General features: G+C 38.7%; 1 protein-coding gene across 3 annotated transcripts in view; it reads right to left on the bottom strand.

The window, feature by feature from the left end:
* Positions 1-357: 357 nt before the first annotated feature.
* SGCG (sarcoglycan gamma) overlaps positions 358-13633 on the bottom strand; it is a 127602-nt gene continuing 114326 nt past the window's right edge. For all 3 annotated transcript variants that reach the window (XM_051608557.1, XM_051608556.1, XM_051608558.1), the window contains 2 exons: positions 5146-5269; positions 358-4005 (listed from right to left, as the gene is read on the bottom strand). In XM_051608557.1, coding sequence (XP_051464517.1) covers positions 3832-4005; positions 5146-5269 — 298 coding nt within the window. In that variant the 3' untranslated portion in view covers positions 358-3831. The remainder of the gene's footprint in view (positions 4006-5145; positions 5270-13633) is intronic.

The following is a 13633-nucleotide window of genomic DNA, read 5'->3' as shown; positions in this document are numbered from 1 at the left end:
GTAGATGTTTTCATTTGAAGAAGACACACATTTTTATCACATGGAGATGTTTGTGAATGAGTTTTTCATCAAAACTTTGGTTTGCTTTCTGGATAATTAATTCAGTAGCACTGGCATAATTATTTGCTTACTTTCATTTACTACAGATGAAAACAGGAATTCTCGTTGTCCAAGAAAATGTAATTGTAAAGCATTTTCTAAATTCTGGAAAGTGAATTTTTAGCTGGGGCCAAGATTTTTGATCATAATTCTGCATAATGTACATTTCACATTTCAGAATCTTGAGAAATAATTTTGTTTTTAAAATGAAAACATTCATTTAAGCTGTTTCATTTGAACACAAAAGGAGAAGCAGACTTAAAAAATGTATAAAGTTTATTTAAGAATTCAGTTTTCAGTCAATTCTTATCATTCCCTTTTGCATAAAGCTTTATCAAGAGAGACAAATGTCAGTACTAAAGGGCTGTGAAATGGAAACGAAGAGGGTTGTGTTTGGGCAATCACCAATAACATTTTACTACCATTTTGATATTTTTACTTTTACACTGTGTAACAATCCCAACCAGTTACAAGGACTACTGTAAATAATTCTTGAGAGAAAAAAAAAAAAGCAAACAATATAGTTCACTATGCTGGGTAGTGAGTTTTTCTTTTCCCCATTTGGATAACATTTTTTAAAATAAACTGGAGAAGTATCTGCTCTCAGATTCCTGTGCTGTAAGTTTCTGTTAATCTGTAACTATTTACTAAGTTTGAGTCAAGTAGAGGCAATTAATTTGAAGTATTAGAGATGGAAAGACATCCACATGGAGATACCAGAAATGATAATTCAGTGATGTATGAACTATATTGAGATTAACAACAATTCAGATTATAGCATCATCTGACTACACTGTGGTAATTTGAACATAAACTTTGTTTCTTCACTAACTACAACTAAAAAGAAAAAAATCCCAAAAATGTTCTTCAGTGGCAAGAAGATGCTATCCATGCTTTAAAAAACCTGCACAATTTACATAATGCAACTCTATTTTCAGTGTCAATTTTGTAGCATATTGCAAAGACAAACAACATTTAAACAATATAAACAATGAAGAGAGACAAATTGGTGATTTGATGATGGCAGATTTGGGGATCTAGCAGATCTGTTTAGTTTTCTATACTACTCAGAGTCCACCTGTGAACTGAGGCAAGTCCGAAAGGTTTATCTCTTCAAGAAAGGCAGCAGTTATTGCCATGTGTAACTGAGGTGCCATAATGCTTAGCACTGTTACTGGCTGGGGAACTGCACTGATTTTGCTAGTTGGAGACCACAGCTTTGTAAAAACGTTAACTAAAACAGAGCTACTTCAACACAAGAAGCTGGTGCAGAAGTGGCTTCCAAGTACCCTGTAGTTTAGGGATTAGGTTACTCTTATGAGAGATGGAAAGCCTGGATTCAATCCCTTGCTCTGTACTAACCAGCAAATCACATTTGGAAATGTGCCTGCAAAACAAAAGCTTAAAATACACAACTTAAAATGCCATGTTTCCGTTGCCATCAGAATTGGCAGGTTGTGACTAATGTGCTTATTTACAGCATCTGTCTAAAATTTAGGGATTAGATTAGGGGAATGAGTAGTATGTTCCCACATGGAAGTGGGGATGTGTTCCTTGATGTCAGAAGCATAGGTATGATGACAATTCAAATGCCTCTGAAACTGGATGGTGGCTGAGTTCTCTAAGGACTTGAAGTCCCAGTTTTGCTGTTGTACTACATCTATAAATGACTGTAGACATTACAGCCCTCCAGGTTGCTTGTAGCAGCAGTTTTTAGATATCTGACACATGAAATGGAATTTGCTGTTCTTTATTTTAATACTCATACTTTCTGTCCAATGAATAAGCTAAGTCTGCTCATAATTTGGTTTTCAAAGGAGCTGGAAACACCTAAACTGTCTTTAAAGGAATGCTGAAGGCAGGTTTCTGTTAAAGCCTGCCTCAGCTGAGGGCCTAGTTGTAGAGAGAGAGATAGCTGAGAGATACAGTTGTAGAATAGATACATATTGTGGCTTCCTGCTACTCTCTTAGGCAATACATTAGCAATGGAAGCACTCTCCAAATACCACAGGTGACCTTGATTTGCCTTCATCCTTTGCCTGAAGCTCAGCTTAAGCACCTCTCCTTTTTCTAATGAAGCTCTTTTAGTTTGCATTAACTGCTGAGGGCTCCACCCTGCTAATGAAGGGAAAATTCAGTATTGTACATTAGACCCTTGGATAAATTACAAAGGCAGCCCTTGAGGCAGGGACTACCCAGGGCTTTACCACAAAAACAGTGGTGAATTTTTCAGTCTTGTGGGTATCAGGGATTGTAACTACGTGGGGGGTTTCTTCACCTGACCCCCAGAGCTGAAGCAGCAAGTTTTAAAAAAGGCATATTCTTAAGTTACCCTTGTTTAGATTCTCCTACTTTAAGGATGATAATTATTTTCTCCAAAGGATGGACATTCTGTGGTTTAATAATGAGTTAAAATCTTTCTGTAAATAGACACCAAGGCACTATGTGATAGCAGCTCCTACCTGGCTAATAATATATTTAGGTATATACAAAGCAGCATTAAAGGAGTTAAAAACCCATGAGGTTTAAACAACAGGCCATTAAATACAAATCTTGCTACCCAGAGGTATGCAAACAATTTATTTGTGTTCAGTGCAGCCATTGTACAGGGGAATGGGTCTGTAGTTTTGTTTCCCTACAAGGTCAATAAATGGTTTGTCAACTCTGGTGAGCATTTACTTTGTATCCAAGGTCCTAATGTAAAAAATAATAAAGAGTAGTTTTACTCTGTCCATTTGTGATGGAGTCACACTCTGAAAGGATCAGAAATATCAGTCAACAGCTGCAGATGGAAATGAAATAGTCCTCTTACTGGAATCTTGTGGGCTGCAAAAGAGGATTTTTTTTTCCCCACTGCCCAAACAGTTCCTCATGTCAGACAATCTGGAGCCACATTAAGGATTTTTTTCATTTTACTAGTCCAGCTGGCAGAGCAAATTGCTTTGTTGTATTAGCATGTCCTAAAATATAAAAGGGTTTAAACGAGTACAATTGTACAGACAGTACAACAAACTATTGCTATTACAAAATATACTAACATATTTCTCTGTTGTATAGTGAACAGAATTGAGACACAGGGAGGTGTAAAAGACTCCTGGAGTTTTTTGTATTAGTTTTTTTTTAATAGGGATTTCTGTAATAAGCAAATTAGCATATTATGTTGCCAAATTAAAATAGAAAGCTATTAGCAAATTAATACCTTTTACATAGAACTTATACAAATACCATATTTTTTGTACGTTGTATTATTGCAAGAACAAAATTGCATAGACCATTTGCTGGCACTTTCTGAATGTCCCAAATAATGCTTTGTCTTTGCCTTGTTCAAGTAGTTCTCTCGATTTAATTTCACCCACTAATGCAGTGTTTACATGTAGTGAGAGGAAAAAAAACAAGGAACTAAAAAATATTAACAATGACATAATCATCTGACTGAGTAATAGTTCAGCATGGAAACATATTCCTTTTAATTTTTTATGCTCTCTGTAAGGCTGTTTTGAGTGTGTTGCTGACTGAATATATAATTTAATTCAAGTCATTATTCTGAAGTTGAAATGTCATTTGTGCTCTTCTTCCCCTTTCACCCTGTAGTCCAAAATTGTAGATACAGATTTGCTTCCTAAACTGAAGTACTTTGCTTCTAAAATTCTGAAAATTCTGCTTTCGGTAACACTCTTTAGCAAGGATATAAAGCTCAGTCTGGCAAGGGGATGTGCAGCCTCCTCTGGGGCCTCACTGGCAGACTCGGCTGTATTCTTGGCAAGTGGAGCCCACGCCGGCTACTGACAAGTAGAGCTTTCCGTCTGGACACACGCAGATTTCGTAAAGCCCCTGAGAAATACCAGATCCACCCCTCGTGCCCTCAGGCAGTTTGGGCAGTCGCACAGTTTCAGCATCGAGCAAAAGCTGCATGAGAGAATGCAGGACAAATGGGATTGTTACAGATAAAAACGCAATAGCCATAAAACAACTTGACTTTGTCTAGGCGGTGGTTTAAGAAGAGCTTTCTACCCAGATTTGGAACAAATGAAGCTGCTGTGAGGCCTAAGCTCTTGGCAGACACTGGAACACAGGAGATAAGCCCATCCTCTTCCCAAGCAGAGACCTCATGAAGATCAACACAGCCAGGTCCAAGGATCTGCACCTGGGTTGGGGCAGTCTCCAGCATGGGTAAAGGCTGGACGATGAGAGATTGAGAGCAGCTTTGCAGAGAAGGACTTGGGGATACTGCTGGAGTATGAGCTGACACTATGTGCACTAGCAGACCAGAAAGCCAATTGCATCCTGGGCTGCATACAAAGAAGTGAGTCCAGCAGGTTGAGGGAGATCATTCCAGTATCTGAAGGGGCCATACAAGAAAGCTGGGGAGGGACTTTTTACAAGGGCACAAAGTGACAGAACAAGGGGTAATGCCTTAAAATTTGAAGAGGGGGAAGATTTTAGTTTAGATATTAGAAGGAAATTCTTCACTGTGAGGGTGGTGAGACACTGGAACAGGTTGCCCAGGGAACTTGTGAAAGCCCCACCCCTGGAAGTGTTCACGCGCATGCTGGATGGGGCTTTGAACAACCTGGCCCAGGTGTCCCTGCTGAAGGCTTGCAGCCATGCCAGATGGTTAAGGATGGACATATGGGTTGGTTTGGAGTGGCTCTGTGGAAGAACTGGCACTGTACAGCCTTGCAGAGGGGATAAAGAGGCTGCTGTGTATTGTGTGCTGTTGCTGATGGGGCAGCTCCTAATGATGTCTCCAGAGCTTCACTCCTTGATTTAGCAACTCTGGGGCTGAGTCTACCTCTGGGCCAAGGACCCTGCTGTGGTGCCCAGGGATCACTGTGCTAGTGGGGAGCTGAGCGCTATCACTAGAAAGCATTTCTCTAAGCTAATACAAGATAGGGTCAATTGGCAGTATTTAATCTGACCCATAAATAAAGTCTTATTATTGGCACAATTAATTTTTATATCCTGTCTCCTAAAATCTGAGGAATTAAATTAGATATAATCAGCAAGATCAACCATAGTTATGGAAACACAAGGGCTTGTACTCACCACACCATCACTGCTGTGTAGTTTGATATCCATCTGGGAAAGAGCTTCAATATTCCCAGCTTGAGCTTTGATATTAATTCCTCGTGGTGCGTCCATACTCAAAGATCGAGTTGGTGATTCCAGCCTGAAAGCAGGAGAAAATCTGACAGTAGCACATTCTCTTATGTTCCTTTATTTTTGAAAAATAAGTAAACTTCAAAAAAGTACTTGAAGGATTTTGCCTGAAGTCATATAAAAGATGCAGATTCTTTTTTTGTTCAGGCAGATTTAAGAAAGTAGGTAGCTAATTAAAACCACCAAAGTATCCCAAATTAAAATTACAGATGAATTAATAATACAAATGCCAGGTGTTATTTCAGAGAGAACTTCAAATTATTTCAGTATAATGCTAATTTATTTTTTAAAATGGAAACCCATTTTTTCATTCTTTAGTTTGATTTTTTTTTTCATTTTTGACATCAGAAGATATTGAAATCAATACAGTTAATGCAGTCTGGAAGTTTTTTAAACAAGAGTTTTTACCCTGCCACCAGTCAGACCAAGGTTTCACTCAGTGTGCATGTGTGTTGTTTAACTAGATGGCATCTGAAATGCAAAAATCAGTAACTTTTTTTGAAATAAAAGTTATGCAATATAACAGAATGTTGCAAACCCTACAGTGCCACAAGATGGCAGGAAGGTTCTGCGTTAGCTGAGTAGTCACCTCATCGAGTCAGCTGTGCAGGCGTAATGATTTTTATTTTCCCAAGAGATAAGGCTTTGTTTCTTCAGAATTTTGGTAACATTTCCATAATAAATAGCACAGTCAGAACTACTAATTAAAAAGCATAAGAAGGAAAGAGCCCAAGCCAAGCAACAAGCTATTGGTTATATTGCTTCTTTTGGCTATTACTGCTTTGTCTTGAGACACTGGGAACACTGCAGGATCATAGCTGATACCTACTGGGTTTTGTTCCTGAATATTGTCTCACCCTTCCTGATGACACCAGCCTGAATTTTACACTATCAGTCAGCCAACATTAAATATGTGAATATTAAAGCTAGAGAAAATTAATCAACTAGTGGTCTCAGTTTACTTTACATCCATATTAACTTCTCTATTCTGTACATTCCCAGGGCACATATAAAAGAACTCAGACATGTGGCCCCGTTCCCAGGTCTGCATGTGCACGCCCAGTGTGCCTTATGGAAGGGCAGGGAGTGTGTGTGTGTGTCTGTGTGCCCCTTTGCACAGGCACTCCCAGCAGAAGCTGTGCTGGCTCTGCGCTTGCCCAGCAGCTGGTCGGGATGCATGGGGCCTGTGTCCCAGCAGGTTCTTCAGTAGGTTTATGTCATGGAGTGAGTCTAGATGCTGACTGCCAACCACATGCTAAAGGAATGAAATGGTATCACATGCAGTTCTGATGTAGTTGTCTGGTGGGTTTAATTTACTCAGACTGCTTCAGTTCTTCCTTTTTTTTTTGCAGTTACTTCGTTAAAACTAGAATTTTAAAAGAAGTCAGTTTGTGCTGGTGAGAAACATCAGTTGTATCTTAGAGTTCTAGAGAAGCTAAATCCAGCTGGTATCTTAAAACCTAAACCCATGATATCTGAGCACAGCTAAGCACAGTCACTGCAACTTCATTTTTTATCCCCAAATCTGAAAATGACTCAGGCAATATTGGCTTATCACTGCTTGCCAGAGGTAACAGAAGATGATATCTTCTTTGATCTTCAAAGGTCCCTTCCAACCCAAACCATTCTATGACTTCATGTTTCTATGATCTGCCTCTCCCCAACATCTCCTGGGTTAGTCACCTTCAATTAGTTTAAACTCCAGATTGGTAACTTAAATTCCTCACAATGGATAACTGCATCATGGTTCCATATTAGGACCATATGCGTAAAACAGTTTGATGCCTTATCCCATGACTCTTAGATGGCACAAACTTCTGTCATGATCATGACAAGGGCAAGAGTATAAGTCTGTTCTGCATCAGATGTCTAAGATAGTATTAGTCATCTCTATTAAGCAGTGGTTTTGACTTAACAACTTTTCTATTACTTTTTGCTTGAGATTCTTATTCTTGCTTGTTTTAGCAAGAAGTTTAAACATTGAAATAATTTATTTTTTTGTATATATATATTTTTTTGTAAAACATTTCAACTATAAAATCTACACATAGGCATAAATTTTTATGTTTAAGCTCTATTGAATATTACAAGGAGGCAGACTGGGACAGATATTTTGAAGAGTATATCAGACCTGGAGTTTGAAAAGCACTGTAGAGCATTTCTTAGTTTCTACCAAAATTAATGCTGGCAAGAAGCCTACATACTTTGGAAGCATTTGCAGATTTATTTTATGATTTCAATAAAATTTAAATTACGTGGCAGAATTACATTTGCTATATTAATCACAATCCTAAACTTTTGTTGTTTATACAGGTCATATTTCTAGATTAACTAAGGGTGGATTTACCTAATTAAGTCAGTCATTGGAGCTTCCTGAAAATGGAAACTGCTGTGAAGCTTAAGCACTGATTTTAAAGCCTTCTGGAACTATTATGTGTGAGGTTTTAGAAAAGGCAACGTTCTGTTAACACTAATGATGTGTTTCTTCATAGAGCACTCAAAGGTTTTGTGCCTCAAATCCAGATATACTAAAAGGCAAGCAAACACCTAGTGTAGAAATGACGTGACTGAGTCGAATCTTGACTTTGAATGTTCCTTCTCCAACCCCACTTGGTCCTGAAGATATGTAACTTCCTCCTCCCTTTAAACAATGACTTTAGAGTCACCTGAAATTCCTCAGTTCTGGCCCAGAGACATGTCCAGTTTTTTGCTGGTGGGCAGGTTTGGACTTTGGTATGCTTAAGGGTCTGGAGACGATGTAACTGCCCTAGCAGAAGAGCTGACAGATGGAGATATTTCTATGAACTCAGGGTGTCTCAGAAAGATATGAATAGAGCACTAGTGGTGATTTAAGAAGACATTTATAAATCAAAATATTTTTTGTTTTGGTTTTGTTTGTTTGTTTGTTTGTTTTTTGGTTGGTTGTTTTTTTAATCAGTGACCAGTGGGTCTACTTAAAATATAGGATAGGAAGAAGTTGCTTAGCACTGTGAAAGATCTGGGTCAGTCAGGAACAAAACACATGACTGTGTGCAGGTAATGGCTGATGAGAAAGTTTCAAGACCTTCCCTAGGCAAAAAATGGAGGGACAGTATAGACTGGGCTGAGCAAAATGTTAATGTGTACTCCTTAAAAGTCTTGGCAAAACAAGAATTTAGTTTGTATGCAAATGCTGGAGGGTGCTTGGAGACTCGAGGACAGAAGTTGATTGTCTTAAAGTTTTTAGTAATTTCATAGTATTTGTTTGAATTCAGGCAGTAGAATGATGAGGAAATACATGGTTACCTGTCACTTCATTATTAATTAATTAATTTATTTATTTATTTTTAATTACAGGCATATACATTACATTTAACAATGGAGTGAGGATCTTTATCATTTAGAGGAATGAATCTATGTGATGTGCTGCATTAAATGAGACATCTGTCACAGCATTGGGGAAGATGGATTCTGTACTTATGAGTAGCTTCTTGGTACTGTGATAGCTGGTTCTATTAGCAAGTGGTGTGATGCAAGAGGAATTGACTGGAATGGCACAACATTTTATGTCAGGGAACCGACACCCCCATTACATGTGTTCTGAGGAGTACTCTGGACTAGCTGTTGACCCCAAAGACTGGGAGCCCAGAAACATTGGAGCTCATTAGGTGTTCTCTAGGAGAGCACAACTTTTGGGTTAATTTAATCTAAATGTCATTCCGTTCTTGTACCCCAAATGGTTCCACAATGAGAACCAAGATGTGGGGAGCTCAAGCAGTTGGACATATCCCTCAAAAGCCCCTTCTGAATTTTAATGAAAACACTCGTGTAGACATATCCATGGAACATGAAGCCATGGAAACCATATCTCGGCCCACTTGCAGAGTAGTTTTTTGCTTTGTTCTCCCTGCAGCCACCTGGAGATTTGTTGGCAAAGTGCAGGGAAACAGCACAGTGGCTGCAGGGAAGAGTGGGAGTGTAAAGGTTCCTTGCTAATATTTCATAGCCCTGTCATCTGCTGGATATTGGTCCTCCAGCAGTCCAGTGCAACTAAACAACCAATTACAAGGAAGAGAGAATTTTTAGCCCTGCCTTCTTCCTTGTTGGTAAGATAGTTACAGAAGTTGACTATACTGTCTTGGTGGGCGGCCAAGGAAATTTGGTGCTGACATGTGCAGAAGAATTAATGAAAGACTGTGTGAAAATCTCCTGAGGGAACCTAGACAGCATCCAGACTCTGGATCTGAAACCATCCCAACAACCTAAAGGCTTGGAGATTCTCACCTTTTCCTATAAGCACATTGTAAACTCATGGCAATACCAAATCACCAAAATTGCTCAATTGGCTGTTTTGGGAGGATGTGAGGGGAGTGACAGTCTTGCTGTCATTGTGGTAAAGGAGCAGCTGATGCTGCCTGTGAATACTGCAGGAATATTGATCTCTTCCTTCATCCTGTTCTGGCAGGAGAAGGAAGGCTATCTTGCTGACCTAAGTACCACAGTGCATTAGAAAACTGGTTTTAGTACTGCAGAAAGAGTACCACAGTCTTCTGGAGTCCAAGTTTCCTACTGCAGTATGGGGTTGCTTGACTCTTAGAGCAGGATAGAGGAACCAGCTCTGCTCATCTGGGTTTGGGGAATAGTTTATCCCTTCCCTCTGGACACTTCTTGTCCTTTCCACCTTATGAGTCGGCATCTCTCCTGAATTCAATGGGGACAGAATTCCTCAGTATGACTTTACGATAAAAGCTCCCCACATATATGCATTCCTCCCAGCACCCACTTGAAGGAGACCATGGTTATTTTAAGTGGACTGGACAGGTAGGTGGGCATTGCCTCTCAAATTGTGGTGCTACCCACCTATCTCTCTCTCTTTTTTTTTTTTTTTCTTTTCTCTTTTTTCTTTTTCTTCCTCTTGCTTTTTTGTTAAAATAGCCTGATCAATTTTATCATATTGAAAAGATTTTATAAAATGTAAACACAGCAGTAGTGTTAAAGTATGATAAAGAATTCAGCAGTGTATAGTGTATCAAGTATTTTGAGTTAAATATGTTCTTGGATTAGTAAAAGTAAGGCACCGATGTATTTTAGCCCTGACTCAGCTTTAATCAAAAAGAGGGTCCTTGTACACAGGAGAAAATAAAATGTCAGCTATATTGGACTTGATTTACTTTATTTCATATTGGATTATTTCACACCAGTATGTTTGTTTAGATCATTAATAAGATACTGGTCTGGTGTTCACCTGTATGGTGGATTTTCTTTGTGAAGCCCTTTCAAGCACTGAAAGCACATAAGGTGGGTCCAGGCAGAACCTAAATGCTGGCTACTTCATAATCCCTGTTCATAAAAAATTTTTAACTGTGCTTCCTGGTATTGATTTTTATGAGAGTTCATAAAATATACTAATCCATCATTTTCACTTCTCTAGTATGCTCAGCCTTCTTCCTGTAGTGCTTCAGTATAATTAAAATAAAAGGATCCAAGCAAAAGAGTCAAATAAAAATCTATATTCAGGTTTGATTTAAGAACAAAGAAATATAAGGGGGCAGAAAACAGTGAAAGATCCCACACCCCTTCCTTTCTGCCATTTGTAGGGCTGAAGGTGCTGCATCATGCTTGTTCCTAAGCATTGATATGGGAGCATGTGTGGGAAATGCAGTATTAGAGAAAAGACTGAAGAATTTGAAGAAAAAAGAAGAGATACAGAAAATGTAATTCAGAAGAGCTGGGATAATGGTACTTGGTCCATTGATGTGTATTTGCATATTGTTCTTTCCCTTGAACTTCCATGAAGACGCTAAAATCAAACCTGATGACCTGGTAAGGATCCCCCCCATTGCTCTGAGCACACAGCTGTTTGACCCGCCTCACAGTAAACAATCTCCATGGCTTCTCAGAGTTAGAAAAGATTTTTTAAAATAAAGTGCTTTTACTTAAACTGTTCCAAGACCAAGTAAGTCCATTACAGCAAGTTTAATAAGGTTGCCAGTTTTGCCACTGAAGATCTGATCCTGCAAGTCTGCACTCACGTGAAAGCGAGCACTGTGCAACTCTGCCCATGCATATCTAATTCCAACACTAGGCTGGTCTTTTCCTGAGATTATGAAGATACATACATTTTCATTCCTACTTTATTTTCTTGAGAGAAACAAGAAAAGTTAGGAGAGCAGTGGCTACAAGGCTTGTTACAGTGTACAAAGATGCAAAGCACTGAGGTTGCACAGGAGACAGGCTGTGAAAAAGGGGCACTGAGCATCAGATGCTGTTGACACACAACCAAACCAGCTTTTTCACATGATTAATTAAGGAAAAAACCTTCATGTACTTCTGGCATGCAGAAGGGAGTCTTGTCATGAACACATGCTGTTGAATTCAAGTCTGACTTTGGAAAGGTGAAAGTGGAACATAGAATCATAGAATCATCCTTGTTGGAAGGGACCTTGAAGATCATCAGGTCCAACCATAACCTAAATCCCCCTACCATGACCTAATTTACTCATTCAGTGCTTAAATCATGTTGCTAAGTTCTATATCCACATTTCTTTTAAACACTTCAAGGGATGGTGACTCCACCACCTCTCTGGACAGCCTGTTCCACTGCCCAACCACTCTTTCAGTAAAGAAATTATTTCTAATATCCAGTCTAAACCTCCCCTGGTGCAGCTTCAGGCCATTAACATATAGTCAATTAGGCAGCAAGTGGAGGTCATGGAGGAAAAAAAAGTAGAAAAGGCAAGAAATGAAGGAATAAAAACATAAGAAAAAAGGAGGAAAAGGAAAATCTTTAACCTGTCAAGAAACTAATGTTGTGAAAGTCAAAAAAGCAACCTAAAGGGTTCTGTGAGCTTAATTGGCCTTGGTTCTCTGTAGGTGTCTGCTTTCAGCTCTGCTCTTTGAATGCATATTAACCTTTAAAAGGAGTCATAGGAGTATTTTGGTTTCTTGATTACTCTGAAAGCAGTCTACTTCACTGGCAATGCAGCTGGATGTTAAAAGAGAGTAAACCACAGCCAAGAGTATGCACTAGTTACACAGAAAAATGAGATTTTCAGCATTTATTAATGGTCCAATATATGGAATTTCAAACCATATTCTCTCTTTATCAAGAAACTAGATTCCTGTTAATGAGCTGAAGAAAACTAAGCTGGAGTTGCAGAGGTGGATATGAGCAGCAGGGACTCCCCAATGCCGGCTGCCAGTTCCTGCCCATACTCACTTATCTCCCAGCAGCTTGCTGCTTTGAGGTCAGGCAAGTGGAGAGGGTGATCTGAATGTAGCAAGAATATGATTACCCAATGCTATGGATCTTGGTGTTCTGCCCTGTGGCTTTTGGTTGCTTGCCAGCAGGTCCAAAGGCAAAGAAGGACAAAAGAACAGGAGTGAGATCTCAGTCTTGGTACATGCCTCATTTCTATTTTATTTTGTAAATCATTCTCTTTGGAATGACTCCTGAAATTAAATCTTCTTGCAAGCAGGAAGGATGAGTTTCAGAGAATTTTCCAACAACTGTATATATAGTAAGTACACAGAGGTATTAGTATTCAACAGTAAATTCTGATAGCTCTTACTGAATGTCAAAAAATATAAAATACTAATGACTCATTAAATCTCCTTCCCTGGTCACTTCCTGCACAGTAATGGAAGCATAGCAGTTACTTAGTCAAGCCTTGGCACAAAATTCTGATTTGACATAACTTCTGTGAATCTTTAAAATGCTGATTGATTTTCCTTCCTAACATGTCCCATTTTACATCACGCATGTTGAATTTGTTCATGTAAAGCTGGAGTAATTGCTTCCTATCTGGATGACGCTGTCTTCCAAAATTGGACCGAAAAAACAGCATCCATTTTCCCCTGTCAAGTCCATTAGTTGGTCAATGGTTAAATAATATCGTCCCAATTTTTGTAGCTTAAAGAAATAATTTTTCCAGGGTTATTGCTCCTGCATTAGGACATGTGTTCTGTTTCAGTAAGACTGATTTCAGTATCTACAGCTCCCATACAATGAACACCAAGTTAGTCTATTATTTATGCCACAATAAAATGTAATATGCAAACGAGTAAGTTTTTCATGAATCAAAATTAAATAGCAATTATGTAAAATTAAAAAATAACTTTTTTTTGCAGTTCCTTCTAAGTGCATCTGGCTATTTTAATCGCAGATAAGTATACAGGAAAATGTATAGTAGCACAAAATACAGCTTAATATTAGGACTGTACTTTCAACTGAAGTATGCCAAAGCTAATACTTCTCCAAAATAAAGTTACTGTGCCAATAATAAAAAGTAAACCACCAGCATCTTGTGAAAATATCTGATAACATCAGAATAAATATAGGGAAATGTATAGGATGCAATGGAATTTAGAGGAACATAATATGAGGGTGTCTGTT

Source organism: Apus apus, chromosome 1, assembly GCF_020740795.1.
Source record: "Apus apus isolate bApuApu2 chromosome 1, bApuApu2.pri.cur, whole genome shotgun sequence".
Taxonomy (NCBI): domain Eukaryota; kingdom Metazoa; phylum Chordata; class Aves; order Apodiformes; family Apodidae; genus Apus; species Apus apus.
The sequence above is the reverse complement of the archived record's forward strand: the minus strand, read 5'-3'. Positions and strand labels throughout refer to the sequence as shown.